This window comes from Heloderma suspectum, chromosome 4 (assembly GCF_057233095.1).
Source record: "Heloderma suspectum isolate Gila_16-S chromosome 4, 16-S_ref, whole genome shotgun sequence".
NCBI classification, from domain to species: Eukaryota; Metazoa; Chordata; class Lepidosauria; order Squamata; family Helodermatidae; genus Heloderma; species Heloderma suspectum.
In genome coordinates, this window is record NC_139461.1 from 14594267 (window position 1) to 14613156 (window position 18890).

Sequence of the window (18890 nt, forward strand, 5' to 3'; positions counted from 1 at the left end):
AGCCTTGTCGTACTCCTTTCCCAATTTTGAACCAATTGGTTGTTCCATGTCTGGTTCTTACTGTTGCTTCTTGACCCTCGCACAGGTTTCTCAGGAGACAGGTAAGGTGGTCTGGTACTCCCATCTCTTTCAGAATTTGCCAGAGTTTGTTGTGATCCACACAATCAAAGGCTTTAGCGTAGTCAATGAAACAGAAATAGACATTTTTCTGGAATACTCTTGCTTTCTCCATGATCCAGTGAATGTTGGCGTTTTGATCTCTAGTTCCTCTGCCTCTTTGAAACCCAGCTTGTACTTCCGGTAGTTCTTGGCTCACATACTGCTGAAGCCTAGCTTATAGGATTTTGAGCATCACTTTGCTGGCATGTGAAATGAGCGCAATTGTACGGTAGTTTGAACACTCTTTGGAATTGGAATGTAATAGGGATGGCGGAGAATTTCTCCATGAATCTTCAGGAGGCCGAATGCCAACGCATTCAGCCCCCCGAAATTGGTGGGGAAATTCTCCGCTGGCCCTCCGCTCCCCCCCCCCCGGGATGGGACTTACCATGGCCGAATGTCCCTCTCGGTGGCGGGTCCCGGCGGCGTTTCGGCGGCGTTTCGGCAGGGGTCTCCCGACTGGCTGCTGCCGCCGCCATTACAAAAAAAAAGTAAAGTAAAAAAAAACAAACCACACCCGTGATAGGCTACGTAACGATTTACGTAGCCTATGACGGCTAGATTTCCAAAGTCATATCACAGGTGACTTTGGAAAAAAAAAAAAAAGCAAGTACGCAAATAGCGGCGGCCCATGGGCGCCGCCATTTGCGTTCCTTATTTTGGCACGTCTAGTCTACGTAAACATTTACGTAGACTACGGCAAAAAGAAGGGAACGCTATTTGCGTTGCCCTTATTTTCGCCGTAGTCTACGTAAATCTTTACGTAGACTAGACGTGTCAAAATATGGAACGCAAATGGCAGTCCCCATGGGAGCCGCCATTTGCGTACGCGCTTTTTTTTTTTTTCAAAGTCATCCGTGATAGACTACGTGACGATTTACATAGCCTATCACGGCTGACTTTGGGAATCTAGCCGTGATAGGCTACGTAAATCGTTACGTAGCCTATCACAGGTGTGTGTGTGTGTGTGTTTTTACTTTTTTTTTCGCGGCCGGGTAGACGGGGCGCTCCTACCCGGCCTGAATTTCGGCCAGGCGAGGCGGGGTGCCTCCCCCCCTCTCCTGAACTTAGGGGGGAGAACCAAAGCACCTCCCCCCCACCGCGAAGCAAGCTTCGAGAACAGGTAAGGGACTTTTGTCCATCCCTAGAATGTAAACTGACCTTTTCCAGTCTTGTGGCCACTGTTGAGTTTTCCAAATTTGTTGGCATATTGAGTGCAGAACTTCAACAGCATCATCTTTTAGGATTTTAGATAGCGCTCCGCTGGTAGACTGTGCTCTCCTCTAGCTTTGTTGTTAGTAATGCTTCCTAATGCCCACTTGACTTCACTCTCTAGGATGTCCGGCTCAAGTTCAGTGACTGCACTATCATGGCTATCGGGGACATTATGATCTTTCCTGTATAGTTCTTCTGTGTATTCCTTCCACCCCTTCTTAATTTCATCTGCTTCTGTTAGGTCCCTGCCTTCTTTGTCCTTTATCATGTCCATCTTTGCGCAAAATGTTCCCTTGAGATCTCCAATTTTCTGGAAGAGATCTCTAGTCTTTCCCATTCTGTTGTTTTCCTCAATTTCTTTGCACTGTTCATTTAAGAAGGCATTCTTGTCTCTCCTTGCTATTCTCTGGAACTCTGCATTCAGTTGGATATATCTTCCCCTTTCTCCATTGCTTTTCGCTTCCCTTCTTTCCTCAGCTACTTGTAAAGCCTCATCAGACAGCCACTTGGCTTTCTTGCATTTCTTTTTCTTTGGGATGGATTTAGTTGCTGCCTCCTGAACAATGGAGGTCCATCCATAGTTCCTCAGACACTCTGTCTATCAGGTCTAATCCCTTAAATCGATTCCTCACCTCCACTGTATATTCATAAGGGATATGATTGAGGTCATACCTGAATAGTTTAGTGGTTTTCCCTATGTTCTTCAATTTAAGATGAAATTTTGCAATAAGAAGCTCATGATCTGACAATGACTCCAATGATCTATTCCTCACCTCCACTGTATATTCATAAGGGATATGATTGAGGTCATACCTGAATAGTTTAGTGGTTTTCCCTACGTTCTTCAATTTAAGATGAAATTTTGCAATAAGAAGCTCATGATCTGAGTCATAGTCCGCTCCAATGACTCCCTGAAATCCATTATCCAAAATGGAGAGATACATAATCTCGGCCACATGCTCCAGATGTATTGAGCAAATTCTATATTAAAAGCACAATCGTGGTGCAGTTTTTATTCTGTTATGAAAAAAAATGAGATGCAGAGTAATTATGGTAGTATTATGTTGTGGTGACGTTGTTCAGGATGATTACTGAGCCTTTGGAATGAAATTAGAGCAGTGCCAAATATTCCCATTTTATTTTTTTTATGCAAGCATAGCAATTTTGGTAGATTTTTGCACCAAAAAACATTTTGATTGTGTTAATAGTCATTGTTTGTTTTCTTCTTCTTAACCCCCCCCCCCCAAACCTATCCTTTTTGGTACCATTGTTTTTCCCTGGCTTTTTGTTTCAACTAGCAAGTGCTGGAAAAAAATCACAGAAAGGGGAGGGGCATTTTTGTTTGTTTATATTTGTAGTACTGGTGAAAATGTTAGTAAAAACCATGAGTGGGTTTCTGCTGAGCGCTAATTATAATGCACATAATTAGAGAACTCCTGTTATTGGGAAGATTGAACTAAAACTGATAAAAAAGTAATAGCATAAAAATAAAAATCACATTCCTAATATATACTGTCCCTGATCTGTTCTGGATACAGTGCCAAGTGACTGTCATTACGGAAGCTCCTCTCCCTGAAATACCTTCCACTGTTGGAAGTGAACAGGTTGGGCATATCAAGACGGTCAATTGCTCCTGTCCCCCTGGAGAAAAGGTAAATATTTGAACCAGTTGTGGGGAGGAGGTTAGAAGTTATTTTTTTCAACAAGTTATTTTCTACTAGTAGTTATCATATTACTACTACTAGTAATAATAAATCTTACTACTGGTAGTAATAATAAATTTTACTGCTGGTAGCAATAATAAATCTTACTACTGGTAGTAATAATAAATATTACCACTGCTGTTATTATTACTAATACTAATAACAAAATAAATGAATGCTATTGTTTTGATATTAAAATGGTTAATATGATTAGCCATCGGTATGATACAATACCTTGCCACTTCCTTCTTTCCTCCTCCTGTGCAGGAGGGTTCATGTAGGGATTCCTCTACTAAGCATCGTTTCCCCACACATGGAGAACTGTGCTGATGTGACAGCTGTGCATGTGGAGTGGGCACTGGGTTGTATTTTATGATTGCCATCCTAATTATTCTCACCTCGAAGTACATCTGACTGAAACCAACGAATCTGATTTCCCCAACAAACATTAGGATCATGCTGTAGAAGTGCGATATAATTATCAATAATAGGTAGGCACGGGCAAACTCACCGCAGTCCGGGTCGCACACTGCTTGCTGGACCCTGGCCGGCTGGCTGCCCCTGTTCGCTCTGCCGTTTATGCCTGTAATGTCCATTTACACCTGTGATCTTGCATACATGGGCCCTTTACAGCCACTATTTGCACAAATGGACGTTTACAAACAAGGACAAACCACCATTTTTCTGCAACATGGTGGCTTGGAGAGGAAGTGGGCAGCCATGCTCTTGCCCGGCTTGGTGTGTACGGAGCAGAGCAAGTGGGGGTATTTGTGCACTGATGTCTGGGAGTCCGAGCCAATGATTTTGCTCCAGGCTTTGAGCCCCAGCCAGACACCCGCAGCATCCCTAATAATAGGTAATATGTTTAGGATTGTAGTCCCTAGTTTGCGAGCTACTCTACAATCTTTACTGTATTTATCCTCACAGCACCCATGTGAGGTAGGTCACTAGTATTCCCATTTACCAATGGGAAACTCAGGCAGAGAACTTCTGTCTTAACCCCTTGGCGGGTTATTCTTCCATGTACAATTCTTTGAAACCTAGCTTCAGACTTCCCATTGTACAATGCTGCCTTGCTGTTGAGGATGCCAAGCATTATGTTCTTGGGTGACTTCAACATAGCTTGCCAAGGTAGATTGGATTTTTTCCCCCTGGGGTTGGACAACAATAGATCTTTCCAAGTGAAAATTGACCCAGTCCATGAGGCAGTGCGTGCACTGCGATGTTTTGGAAATGATCCAGGGCCAGCCCTACCATCGGACCAAGTTAGGCAACTACCTCAGGCTGCCTGGGGAACAGGGACTTGCAGCAGGGTGCAGAAGGACAGAACTCAGTATGTCCTGCACACCCTAAGCTAGCCTGATTCCCTCAGTTGCAAAGATGGATTCTGTCCTGTTGAATAAAGATTCAAATTAAGATTCAAATGCCAGAATAGTTGGCTTCTGTATGCAGAATTTGCCGGGGGCGGGGGTGGGGATCTTGTCCAGCAGAAATCTCCAGCAGATCTCCAGACTCTTCTGCTTCTGTCAGGGTAACAGGTGCACTAGGTTTTTGGTAGCACCATGCTATGCAAAGTAAGACCCTTCTTAGGGCGCAATCCTATGCAGATAGGTGGCTGCCTCCGAACTCGGAGGCGACCGCCTATCCAATACAGGGCAGGAGACGCACGGAGGGGATTGTTCCCTCCCCACTTCTCCTGCCCTGCATTTTCAGCTAGACAGCCGATTTCAGCTGTCTAGCTGCGGGAGGGCGGAGTGGGGGAGGAGGCTGCCAGACGACACATAGGACGTGTTGTACTGGCATTTCTACCCTCCCCGCCCCGGAATGCCCCCTGGAACACCCCGTTTTGGCCACTCTGTGCTCCTCTTGTGCACACGGGGCACAGGGCTGTTCTGCGCTGCCTGCAAGGCAGCACAGATGTGGGGGAAGGTCGGTTCTCTGGGAACCAACCTCGGAGCACAGGCTCCGAGGTCGGTTCCTCCTGGAAAACAGGATATCCTATGGCTGTCTAGCCATTGACTAGCAGCCATAGGATTGCTCCCTTTTTTACTGAAAAGATTGTGCAATTACCTAGAAAAGATTTGGTTATTAATCTTGACTGCTGAGGAAAGCTGGGAGCTGTAAGACTTTTTTCTGTCTAAACAGGCATAGGATTGCACACTAAATTGTAAAAAAGAAGAAAAAGAAGTATGACCCATTGACTTCAGTGGGGCTTGCTCATAAGTAAGCATTCATAGGATTGCATCATGGGTGCTTCCTTGATGGTATGTTGGTTGATATTGTGTATAACGTATTAACAATGTATGAGGTGCATAGGGATGTGCGAAAGTCACTTACTTTTCGAAGGGTGACATTTGCAGTGGGGGGGAGGCGCTCCATCCCTCCCCCCAAAATTCTGTCTGGCCGGCTCCACTTCGTGGCGATTCTGCGGCGCCGCTGGCCGGGGCCACCTGCAGCCAGACTTCCAGCCACTGGGCAGCCTGCAGAGACGCAAATGGCCGCTGCCGTAGCCGCCGCCATTTGCATCCCTGTATTTTGCCATGATAGGCTACGTAAATATTTACATAGCCTATCACGGCAAAAAAAGAAACAAACAGTGAACGCAAATGGAGGTGGCTATGGCGGCCGCCATTTGCATTCCCTTTTTTTTTTGCCGTGATAGGCTACGTAAATACTTACGTAGCCTATCACAGCAGCCTGGCAGGATGCAAATGGCGGCCTCAGCAGCCGGCCGAGAGACCAGCCACTGCCGCCAGAGCCGCTGCCGCCGCCTCCACCTCCACCTCCGCCCCAGGTAAGCTTCGTCCTGGGGGGATTCCGAGGGGTGGCGGGGGGTGGGAGGCTGTTCTGCCATGGGTTTCAGGGGGCCGAATGCCAGTGCATTCAGCCTCACTGAAATCCATGGCGGAATTCGCCGCCATCCCTAGTGGTGCACAAGCAAAGAAACACAGGTTCCTGCTCCAACGGGTTTACAAACTTTGGAGTTGAAGTCTAACTCATCTGGAGGGCACCAGGTTAGGGAAGGCTGCATTTAGACTGATCTGTAGGGATGTCAGAGAAATCCGCTGCGGATTCAAATGAGGCCGCATTCTTTGGAATCCGGCCTCAGGAATCCGCAGCGGATTGGGACCACTTACCTCCGCTGCAGGAAGACTGGAGGTGGAACGGCACTAGGCTGCTTCTTGCCAGCCAGAGCCATTCGCCTCCTCCCTGTCCTGCCGATTGCCATGTCTTAAAAAAAAAAAAAGCGATTGGGAGGACGTGCCCATAGACTTAGACACAAATAGAGTCATGAATCTTGCGTATAGGTCTATGCGTCCATAGGCTTATACGCAAGATTCACTGCTCTATTTTGCATATAAGTCTACGGGCACATCCTGCTGATCGCATGTGCCCAAAGACTTATATGCAAAATAGAGTGGTGAATCTTGCGTATAAGCCTATGGACGCATAGACCTATACGCAAGATTCATGACTCTATTTGCCTAATTTTTATCAATTTTTACGAATTATCGTTTTTTCTTGATAAATAATCTTTGTCTCTCATTTCAGGGTGAGAGAGGCCTGCCTGGGTTTGAAGGTTTGAGAGGCCAGAAGGTTAGTGTTGTCTGAGGGTCAGAGGGGTTTGTTTGTTTTGTTGTTGTTTCCCCCTTCTAAAAAAATAAAGTAATAGCTTAAAAATCCATACGTGAAATTGTACGTTGCTTCTGAATGCGATCAAAAACAGAATTTGGGATTTAATTGTGCTATAAGTTGGTTGTGCGTTGGGAGGAGCCTACAGATAACTGCCTTGCATCTATGTATTCTCTCTGGTCTTGTTTATGCTCATTGCTCTCTACTATTAAAAAGAAAAAGAAAAAAGGCCCTGGATGCTCTCATATATGCATACGTTCATCACATCCATACTGCATCATGTGTCTGGTAGTCCTGCAGACTTATATATCCCAAAGATCATCCAGGCATGTATAATATACAGACCCCCAAAGCTTTCACACACATACAAGGGGAGATACAAGCCTGACACAAAGATACAAGCCTTTGTTTTAGCCCATACTGTCATGCACTCATTTCTCTCCCACTTGTGCCACACTGGGATGCAGTGAGCGTGAGAAGTTGGCCCTAAAACAAAGCTGAGACAAAATGTCTCAGATGTTTTCCTGAGAAAATGTATGAGGTTTTTCTTTGTCTGCTTCTGCTAGAACAAGGCCACATTGCTGAATTTTCTCTGAATGGTATCCATGGTTGGGTTTTTGTGTGTGTGACAGGCAGCCATCATTCCCCACTGCCCAGTACCACAGAATGGACCATGGAGGGCACCAAATGGTGGTTAAGCTGCAGACACAGGTGTTGCTGATGCCACTTGTAATGGCAGCAAAAACAAACGAACCAGCCTTAGGAAAAAAGAAAGAAGCTGTGCTACAACTATTGGTGAATAGTTGGAGAATTTCTTATCTCTCTGGAAAAACATGGTGAATCCCCAACCCCCCATTTCTCTGCCAACAAATAGGTGAGAGGCCATTTGAACACAGCTCTACCTTCAAAGACTTCTTTAGCAGAAGGTATGAACATATGAGCTAAACTTGTTGGACAAAAAAGTAAAATAAAGCGTGTGTGCGTGCACACACACACGCACACACTAAACTATACACTTTGAGAACTCTGATATGGTTGAAAATGTTATAGAGCTGTATCTTTGTCTGAATTGGCCCCATTTCTATTTAGAGCAGCCAGAGAACAAGGCATTGCATTTCTCTGGCCCTATAAATAGAAGCTTCCCATTTTAATCGGTGACAGCTTAACTGATGAGGGGCCTTTTGCACAATGACATGAGAAATTATGGTAAGAATAGAACTATAGGCTGGCAACAATGGAAAGGGTATATTCTGCATAGCCACCATCTTCCCTGGTGAATGGATCCACAGATGACTCTAAAAATGCTAATGCCCAGCCAGTTTAATATACTGTAACTGAAATGCAATTCTTTAGTAGGATTAGGGATGTACGACTCCCTTACCTTGCTCCGCTGAGGGGCATCCGCGGTGGGGGGGAGGCGCTCCGTCCCTCCCCCTGGAATCCTGCCCGGCCGGCTCCGCTCCGCAGCCAAGCCGCGGAGCTGCCGGCCGGCTCCAGCCACCCGCAGCTGGACATCCGGCCACTGGGCAGCCCTGCAGGGATGCAAATGGCAGCTGTCATAGAAATTTTTTTTTTTCCCCCTGCCATGATAGGCTACGTAAGTATTTATGTAGCCTATCACGGCTTGAAGAGGAGGAAGCGAATGGCGGCTGCAGGACGGCCGCCATTCACAAAGCAGCGCAGACGGGAGCAGGTAAGTGCTCTGTTTCATGTGCCTTTCATGGGATGGGGGCGGCGGGGACTTCGTCCCATGTGCCTTTGGTGGGTTGGGGGGTGGGAGCTTCGTTCCGCGATGGATTTCGGGAGGCCGAATGCACTGGCATTCGGCCTCACCGAGATCCGTTGCGGAATTCTCTGACATCCCTAAGTAGGATGCGTGGGTTGGAAGTGAGCCCTTAGAAGCTGATCCTATTTAGAACTCTCATGTCTCCTCTAAAATTGTGCCAGGGTCAGTGCTTAGCACACTGAGTAGATTATCTGCCTACATATCCCTCTAGTTGCTTTGAGTGGTTTCTGTAACGTTAACATAATAAAGAAGGCTTTTTGTTTTCCAAAAGGACATTTGCACACATTACTGTTTTTCTCTCCCTTTTGACAAACCTGAAAAACAAAAAAGTTAGACAAATTAACTTTCTCCAGAGTGATGCCTGGGTGATCAAGTTTTGTGTTACTATATTTTACTCACTGCTTGTTTTCTTTGCTACTTTATTTCTGAAGGTAGTAGAATGCTCAGGCCACAGGGCCCCCACCAGAAGGGTCTGAGTCCCACACTGGACCAAGGATTGCACATGCTCTCTAGTGGCTAGTCCAGCCCTGTTGGAAATGTGCACAATTGATATGCACATTTGGAAAAAAATATGCATGAAAATGCACATGGATTTTCATGTGGAAAAAAAACTGGCAAGGATTGCACATGCTCTCTAGTGGCTAGTCCAGCCCTGTTGGAAATGTGCACAGTTGGGCAAAAATATGCATGAAAATGCACATGGATTTTCATGTGGAAAAAAAACTGGCAAGGATTGCACATGCTCTCTAGTGGCTAGTCCAGCCCTGTTGGAAATGTGCACAGTTGGGCAAAAATATGCATGAAAATGCACATGGATTTTCATGTGGAAAAAAAGCTGGCAATCTGTTACAGATCTGAGTTAGAATGAGATTCAAGATGGAATTTGGAGAACTTTGGTGATCTCGAGTTTTGCTGATTCACACATCCCTAGTCTCGGCTGATGCTGGAGGGGGGGGTGCTCTTCCCAGCACTGGCTGAGTGGTTTTGCATGGCGCATCCCACCTGCCATGGGGACAGCATGTGCTGTGCAAAACCAGGGACCCAGCCAGCATTGAGGTGAGTGTTCACCCTTCCAAGCACCAGCAGAGGACTTCACACAGCACATAGATGCCCCATGGAGATGACATTGTAAACTGTATAATTGCTCCCTCCGATGTTCTCTGTTTGCATCTTCTGGATTCTACTTACAATCTATTTATGTAGGGAAACAAACACCATCTTAGCTGTATAAACAAGATCTCTGTCATTTCATTTCTTTGTTTGCTCTGAAACCTTGTGCTGGATGAAGAAGAATATAATTCACAAACATTTCAATGACTAGTTGGTCTACTAACAATTGGGAAAAAATCATCGTATCTTGTACTCTGGAGCTAACAATCCTTTCCTTTTGTCAAGGGAGAAATTGGACCAATTGGACTTCCTGGCCCAAAGGGAGAAACGGTAAGAAATTATATCAGAGCCCAGTCACTTTTCTTTAGCCTGACGTAAGCATGTGCTCATGAGAACAGACATGTAGTACTAAACCAATGTTGAGAATAGCACCTGGTTGACTTACTTTAAACTAGATACTAGACCTGTGACTCAAAAGTTATCTGTGAATTGTAGTTGTAGTGCCAACTAGCATTATAAAATAGAAACATAGAATACTGGGTTTGGAAGTGTCTTCAAACACTTGAAGAAATCGTTCTCACATCCAACCTCTGTCCTGCAGCAGGAATTCAACTTGGAGCTACTAAGCTACTAAGATGGGAGCTACTACTCCCATCTATTTGAATTCTTATTGCATTGTTATGGTTAATTCTGGAATTATTGTCTCCATTTAGGGTGGTGGAGCATTTGACCAAGGAGGAAAAGGAGAAAAGGTATGGTCATACTCAGAGCTGGCAAATGTTATTTATGCATTTGTTTGGTTATTATGTTTTTATCCAGCTTTTTCTCTAAGGAGCTCACTTAGGGTGGCATGTATAGTTCTTCCTGTCTCAGTTATCTTCAAAACAGTACTATGAAATAGGTTAGGCTGAGAGATGGTGTCTGGCACAAGGTCCCTTGGTGAGCTGTGTGACTGAGCCATGACTTGAACCCACATCTTGCTGGTCCTAGTCAGAACACCCAAACCATTGCACCACACTGGCTTAATTTGCTTTTAGTCATCATTGGGGAGTTGAGTAGGGATGGCCGGATGCCCCCCAGCTCGGGTCCTCCAGATGCCCACCAGCTGCTGATGCTGGGCCATTTAAATGGGCCATTTACGCCTGTAATGTTACATATATGGGCCATTCATGATGCCATTTTGCATAAGATCAGATGTGCACATTTTTGTGATCACCATTTTCTTTTGCAAAATGGCAACTGCAGAGCTCACCGGATGGGCCCGGGGTGACTGTGGACAGCTCGGCGAGTGTGGGGGGAGCTCGAAAGGGGCAGGGGGCCTGGGTGCAGCTCAGGGCAGTGGGCAGAGGGGCGTGCACGAGACCCAGACCCAACTGGGTGCACTCACCATCCCTAGAGTTGAGTCATACAGGACCCCTGAAGCTTCAGTTCCTGCCTTGAGAGCAGCATAAGAGGATTCAAAACCCTGCCTGTAGAGATGCTTAGAGAGTTGCAGGAGCAGAATTGTTTCTAGCCATGTCTGATGGACTGGGATGCTGCAGCATTGTTGTTCATGTGGTGATGCATGGTTTGTGTGCTGGGGTTGTCTCCTTATCATTGTATGTTCATTGGCTCCCTCTGTGAGTAGGTGGCATTGCTAGCACAATCTGTGATTGGTGGGTACGTCATGAGCATCCCTGTTCGAGGGATGCTGGGGGCCATGTCTGCCATTTTTACGCCATTTCAGGATTTTCTGTGTTGTGTGATTTCACGTCACCTGCTGGGCCAATCCAGTACCACCAGTGTAATGACAGCATATCTCAATCCCCGTACCCCACCGCCATAATTGGATTGTAGGATTTCTCTGTTGGTTACTAGAAGCTTGCTTTTAAAAAGAAAAGAACAAAGTTTAGTTTCACAGGATATGAATTCTTTGCACTATACCAATTTCTGTGCATGCATTCTGTATTCTTGGAATCACACTATACAACATGAACATATAAATTAGATTATACACATCTAAAACATTGTTATTCCATTGCATTAGGTAAGTGTATGTAGGCTCACACTTTTGGGCCTAATTCATACATTTTCTGCAGAGTTGGTGCCCTTGTATGGTGAGGATACAAAGTGCAGCAGCAAGGCATGAAAGTGCTGGGTACCTGTCTGTTCTCATTGATGTGTTGATAGACTTTACAAATCAGTGGAACCTTGAAGAGACAGCAGTGAGTTCAGCTGAGAAGCAGCCAGATATTTTGGAGCTATGTGTACAGACAAGGCTTTGGAAGGCATCCATGTTGTATATGAATGATATATGCATAGGGCATAGATTAGCTCAGATTACACAATGCCACCTACAAATACAGATGAATAAATCATTCTGTTTCTATTATGTATCACTTTTGTAACTGTTCACCTGTTCTGTCCTGTTCCTGCATTAATCTGCTGCTGCTGCTGTTGTTATAAATTGTCTACATGAAAGTTCACATTCTTATGCATATTTTTACATATTTTGTCTCAAAACACATGAGTTGGATGCAGAATCCACCTTCTGGGAGAGGAAACCATAACAGCTCACCCCATTCAACAGGGTTCCCTGACTCTCTGTGTAGCATTTTCAGAGGAGTGGAGAGGCTGCCATTGGAGGGAGGGGGCAGGAAATTCCACTTCCATCAGTGCAGTTGACTCTGCATAAATTCTCATCCAGTCCCCGACATTTACAAAGCACATTTTGATACTTTCTTTGAGCCGAGACCTGAATTGGAGCACTGAGGAAGTGGAAAGGTGAAGGGATAACTAAGTTCTGATCTGCAGGAGGTGTAGATCAGGTCCGTTTGCTTCAGAAAGTACACAGACTGAATTCCTCAAAGAATCAAGGAAACTGGTGCCAATTAGCTTGCACCAGAGGAAGAGTTAGTGAATAGTACTATAGGCATCTGTAGGGATTGGCCTGCAAATCTGAAATGCTGTGTATTAGCAAATCTCCATGTATTCTATTAGTCACCTGCCAACACAGTGTTTTAAGACCTGGGTGATTAATCAGATTACCTCAAAAACTGGCCAAGATCAAATATGGCATTTTGTCTGGGTACCAGTTGCTGGCTGTGAACAAAATTCCCTTTATTTGGGCAGCAAAAGGGGTAAAGTGGTCCAATTTCCAAGCAGTCTGTTGTGTCGGTTTGGTCTTCCCACCTCTTGAAAGCTCCTGGGGCCATCTTTCAACAGCAAAGGTAACAATTCTGGCATATCAGTAGCTGGAGAAGATGTGCACTTCCTGGCCACATTTGGTCTGTGCCTGTCTGACAAGACTGACATTAATGCAAAGACGTGTGTATGCCAATTACTGCTACATTCTCTCTCTCTCTCTTTTTGCTGGCAAAAGAACTGAGCACCTCTTCAAAACTCAAAGAGGTTTTGGATCTGTGGTGCATTCATCTGTAGCTGTAATGTAGCCCTGTTCTCACCCTTTTTCTGGCTGAATTACTACCTAACACTATTGACCTGTTCTTTTGTTCTGACACCAGGTGTGGGTGTTTGCTTTACTTTGAAAGAGACTTTCTTCTACTTTCTAGGGATGGATGGATTAATTTTAAAAAAATGAGACATTTTGCTAGTCTTAATGGAACTCTTTGTTCTTCCTTTGAAATTCTTCCGAAGTTTCTTCCGAGCAGCAACTAACACCCCCCCCCACACACACACACACACCTGCCTCACTGAAGCAGCAAAAGATGTTCCCTAACCTTTTGGGTTGGATACGTGATGCCAGCTTTCTCCAAGTAAGAATGTGGGAGAAGAGTCTTCAGTGTGCATTTTAATGTGAACATACCAAATTGTTATTGTGCACTTTCCAGCCAATGCACAAACTGAAACTCAGTTATCATTCAAAACTGACATGTTTCTGAATATTGCAGTTAGGGATGGGTGGATTCCCTACCTTCCATCCTGGTGGAGAATCCGCCCAGGCAGGAAGTGGTCCCTCCCTCCCCCCAGAATCCTCTTCTGCTGGCTCCACGCCGATCCTGTGGAGCTGGCTGCCAGCTCTGTATCGCTGGTGATACGACCGGCTGCCATTGCCGTGCTGTATTGCTGGCTGAGTGAAGGCTGACTCCGGCCACAAATGCCATCTACTATGCCATTTGTGGCTGTAAATCTCTTAGATTAAGCTAAATGCAGCCGTAAATGGCTGCAATTAGCTTAAACTAAGGGCTTTATGGCCGCAAATGGCATCCGCTACGGCCGTAAAGCCCTTAGTTTAAGCTAATTGCAGCCATTTACGGCTGCATTTAGCTTAATCTAAGAGCTTTACGGCCACAAATGGCATGGCGGATGCCATTTGCGTCCAGAGTCAGCCCTCACTCATCCAGCGATATGGCTCGGCAATGGCAGCCGGCCGTATCGCTGGCAATATGGAGCCGGCAGCTGGCTCTGCAGGATCACCGTCCAGCTTCACATGGATTCTGGAGGGAGAAGGAGGTGAATGCTCCGTTCCACCATGGACTCTGGAGGCCGGTGTCAGGAGCACCCTAGCTGCCTCTTAAAGTCCCCTCCAGTAGCCAAAACAAGATGCAGACAAAAGGGACTCTTTCCCAGGCTTTATTCCTTTACAACTTAATGCTTCTTTCAGATGCTAATTGCCAGCAACTAAGCAAGGAACTGCAAAGGGTATCTTAGCAGAGTATCCTAAGCTCCATGTACGCAGTAGGTCCCTGTTCGGAGGAGAAGGGCGGGAAAGCTCTGAAACTTAAGGGCTAGGAGGGGAGGCTCCCCCCCTTACCCGTGGGGTATTGGGGAGCAGCCATTGCCGTAACGCCAAGCAGGCTGAAGCCTCCTCTTGGCACCCTCCATCTCACGCCTCTCTCTGCACCGGCATCTTGCGTCTAGCAACAACTGATCTCCTGCTGTTTCGCTGCCAGAGTCACTATCTCTCTCAGGAATGCAAGCGGGGGGGGGGCTCTCCCTGCAGCTGCACCTCTGAGAGACAAGCAGGCTCCTCTCCCACGGGTTGTATCTTTTCCTCAGAATCAGAGCTGCTTTGGGGCTCTAAGGGCTCAGTTCCAACCCTGACATCTGGATTCTTTGGAATCCGGCCTCATTGGAGTCCGTGGCGGATTTCTCTAACATCCCTAATCGCAATAGAGCTCCCAATCAAAAAATGCATGCAAAATTTTGCATATTATGAAATATGTATTATATTAGGAACATTCCTTGCCCAGAATGTGTATATTAGGCAGAAATGCATACTAAATATATGTATTAGGAGAAAAAAGCATAAAAATACTTATGAATTTCCATGCAAATGTTTTTTAAAAATTCTCAAAGTCTGGGAGGAATTGAACTTAATAGTGGAAAATTCTCAAAGACAGGAGAATTGCCCATAGACTCTAGTGAAACTAGAGTCTATGGGCAATTCACAGTGTTTTTTTCTGTACAGGTCTATGGGCAAGCGCTGCCGATTGTCATGTTTTTTAAAAACATGGCGATCGGGATAATGATGAACAGGCCCGGGTAAGTTGCGGGCTGCTCACCGAGAGTGGGGTGGTGGTGCTTGACTGCAGCCCAGAGGGCCAGCGAGCAGGGGCAGAGCTTGGAGGGCACCTGGAGAACCCGAGCTGGGATGTGTTCTCACATCCCTAGCTTTAGAGGGGAAGACTGAGGAAATGAGAGAACCCAGAATTGATAGATTTGGCCATCCCTAACTCCCACAATAGAGGCATTCAGATGAAGCTGGACGGCCATCTGTCAGGGATGCTTTGACTTAGATTCCTGCATTGAGCAGGGGGTTGGACTCGATGGTTTTATAGGCCCCTTCCAACCCTACTATTCCATGATTCTATGAAAACTCCAAGTACAGAGGATGGCTACCAATTTACCCTCCCAATAACCTCCCTTGCTTTACCATTTGGATTGCCACTGCTTTCAGCTCTAATGGCAGGGGGAAGAAGAATGTTATAGATTATAGAGCTACCTCCTGTGACCACCCCACAAAGAAGCTCCACCATCCCTGACTCTGTCTCTCCCTCTCTGCCCTGCCCTCTACCATTTGGGCTTAAAGCAACATAATGATGCTTGATGAACTGGATCCTTGTGAATTCCAGTGTGAATTTACACCTCTGTGTGGATCAGAATGTAGCAGTCTATTGTATTTCACATTTCTCTGAATTAGTGATACAATTCCCAGGTCAAAAAAGTATAACAAGCGCATTTTAAAGTGCATAATTTGAGAGAAAATATATTCAAAGCTATTTATTTTTGAAGAGGGGAGCAGATGTGATAAGTTCAAGGTTGATTCCTCTACTCCACCTTCGCGAATTATCATAGGTTCCCACTTCTCACATCACAATGCATATTCTTAAATGTATTGAATGTGTAAATGTAAATGTAAGAGATTATTTTGTGAATGTCTGTCAAAATACATTACTTTTTGCCATTTGGATCGGCAACAGCAGCAACTCAAACAGCAAATATTTCAGTGAGTATATTTTAGTTTCACTTTTATTTGTTTTAGCCATAGGCCATAACAAAGTTGAAGAAAGAGAGCTACAAAACAGTGTGAGCTATTTAAACATGGGAAGAATTAAAATGTCAGAAATCATAAAGCTACAACAATATTAAAACGTCAGAAATCCAATTTGCAGTCTACAACATGAACATCATAAAGCCTTGTCTGCCATTTCACTGCTGCTGTAGCAAAATTAGCTACATTATACATTATTACTATTGGCAAGTAATGAGCTCAAGAGACAAACTTTTGCCTAGTGTCTTCAGAAATGGGGCAATATTGCATTTCATGAGGATGATCCTCCATTACCTCTTTTTTTTTTGCAAATAAGATAGAGGAGATTTAAAGGAATGTTATGAAAACATCCATCTAAAGTACATGTGGATATCTGTTGTATCCTAAATCAGGTAAACCTTTTCATCAGAGGAATTTTGGAAAGCTCTGAACAATACATTTTGAACGCATGATAAAATTAGGGCCAGTCTCCTTTCATTGGCTTGTGGCCAACTTCATGTGAGCAGAAGTACACTTGACCAATGGGTCTTCTGCTCACAGAAAGGACATCCAGATCTTTTCCTCCAACCCACAGCCCCCCCCACATGTCCCTAGATTTGCTTTGGAGTGTCCCCCAACCCTCCAAAACAGATTTTAGGGGCACAGGGGGGCTTCAGGGATGGAAGGAGAAATCTGTTCCACCAGCAGTCTCCCTTCCTCAGGTGGAACGATCTCATTGGATATAACCCATTATGTTTTTAGGGTTGCCCAGATCTGAAGGGCATATTGAAGGAAATCCCCAAAAGGAAAGGTGTAAGGAGAAGGTACTTTCAATTATGGTGAGTGGGGCTACCATGCTTCCCAGAGGCATTCTGGGAAGGAAGAATGGTGGTGTCAACAGCCAGAGCTCTGCTGCCACACTGCCGCTGTTCCAGCCCACTGCTGGATTAAATTTAATCATGGTATACCACAAGGCCATCTTAGAATTAGGCAGAAGTGACAACTAACATTGAATAAAATCATAACACAACCTGGTGCATACATGAGTGAATGCTGGGGAGATGGTACTACATACACGCACGCATGCACGCATGCGCGCATGTGCGCGCACACACACACACACACACACACACAGAGTTTGCCTGGGATAGCATTTCTTCATTGTAACATAGACACTGTGCACAGTGGCCATTGATCCCCCCCCCGCCCCAGTCTCTGATGAGGCTGTTGCCCTTCCATACTGCCAAGCGAGCCCCATTCCCCCGAGTGTTCCTGGTGATGATCTCATGCCGTCACCCAGTGGGTTCACCTGATGGTGATAATGTCATTTTTCAGATAGGAGTTGAGTGGCCACCCTCCTGCTCATGAAGCTGCCTCCCCACCAGTGAGTTGATGGTGGTGCTTTTCCCATTGGTGCTGGGTGGGAGCATTCTGCTCCCTAGGGCATTCTGGGAAATTTAACATAGCGGTCATCTAGTGCTTGTGGTAGGGATGGCAGAGAATTCTGTAGGGATGAACGAAAATTCCGCCACAGATCTTGGGGAGGCCTAATGCCAGCGCATTCGGCCCCCCGAAATCGGTGGCAGAACGGCCTGCCCCCCCGCCCCAGGATGAGACTTACCTTGGGTGGATCTTCCTGGCGGCGGCGGCTCTGGCAGTGGTTTGGTGGCGGCGGTAGCTGGTCTTCCGACCGGCTGCCGCCACCGCCATTTCCAGTTAAAAAAAAACAACAACATGTGATAGGGTACGTAAAGATTTACGTAGTCTACCACAACTAGGTTTAAAAAAAAAAACCTGATAGGCTACGTAAATATTTACGTAGCCTATCATGTCTGACTTTTTTTAAAACAACAACAACAACGTGCGTACGCAAATGGCGGCGGCCACAGCCGCCGCCATTTACATTCCTTATTTTGGCACGTCTTAGTCTACATAAACATTTACATAGACTAAGACGGCGAAAATAAGGGGAAAGCAAATAGCATAGTGTTTATTTGCATTCTCCTTGTTTTCGCCGTCTTAGTCTACGTAAATGTTTATGTAGACTAAGACGTGCCAAAATAAGGAATACAAATGGCGGTGGCCGTGGCCGCCGCCATTTGCATACGCGCGTTGTTGTTGTGTTGTTTTTTTAAGTCAGCCGTGATAGGCTACGTAAACATTTACGTAGCCTATCATGGCTGACTGCAGGGACGCAAATGGCTGTGGCTATGGCCACCGCCATTTGCGTCCCTGCTAGCCAGCGGCCGGATGTCCGGCTGCTGGCGGAGCCGGCGGGCGGCTCCACAGAATCCCTGCGGAGCACAGCCGGCCAGCCAGGATTCCGGGGGGGGGGAGGAATGGAGCGCCTCCCCCCCCAGCAAGGATTCCAGGGGGAGGGACGGAACGCCTCCCCCCCAACCATAAACATAATCCGTGAAAGGTAAGTGCCTTTTGAACATCCCTAGAATTCTGCCACAGACTCCAATGAGGCTGGATTCTTAGAATCTAGCCCCCCGGAGTCCGTGGCAGAATGGACCACTCACCTCCGCCACCCCATGAAGTTCGCACCGGCCGGATCCTACCTGCTGCCGCTGGGTCTGGGTCCGTCCGTTGCTGGGTCTGTCCTTTGTGCCCGTGCTCTTTGCTGTCATAGGCTACGTAAATCTTTACGTAGCCTATCATGCAAGGGAACAGGGATGCAAATACGCCATTTGCGTCCCTGTCCCTTCACTTGATAGGCTACGTAAGGATTTACGTAGCCTATCATGGCAAAGAGCAGGGATGCAAATGGTGTCCACTATGCCGGATGGCATTTGTGTCCGCAATCCAG

General features: G+C 46.0%; 1 protein-coding gene across 1 annotated transcript in view; it reads left to right on the forward strand.

The window, feature by feature from the left end:
• Positions 1-18890, forward strand: part of COL22A1 (collagen type XXII alpha 1 chain) — a 224738-nt gene that overhangs the window by 8693 nt on the left and 197155 nt on the right. Inside the window, exons 5-8 of the mRNA XM_084847960.1 lie at positions 2913-3026; positions 6630-6674; positions 9892-9936; positions 10320-10358. Coding sequence (XP_084704086.1) covers positions 2913-3026; positions 6630-6674; positions 9892-9936; positions 10320-10358 — 243 coding nt within the window. The remainder of the gene's footprint in view (positions 1-2912; positions 3027-6629; positions 6675-9891; positions 9937-10319; positions 10359-18890) is intronic.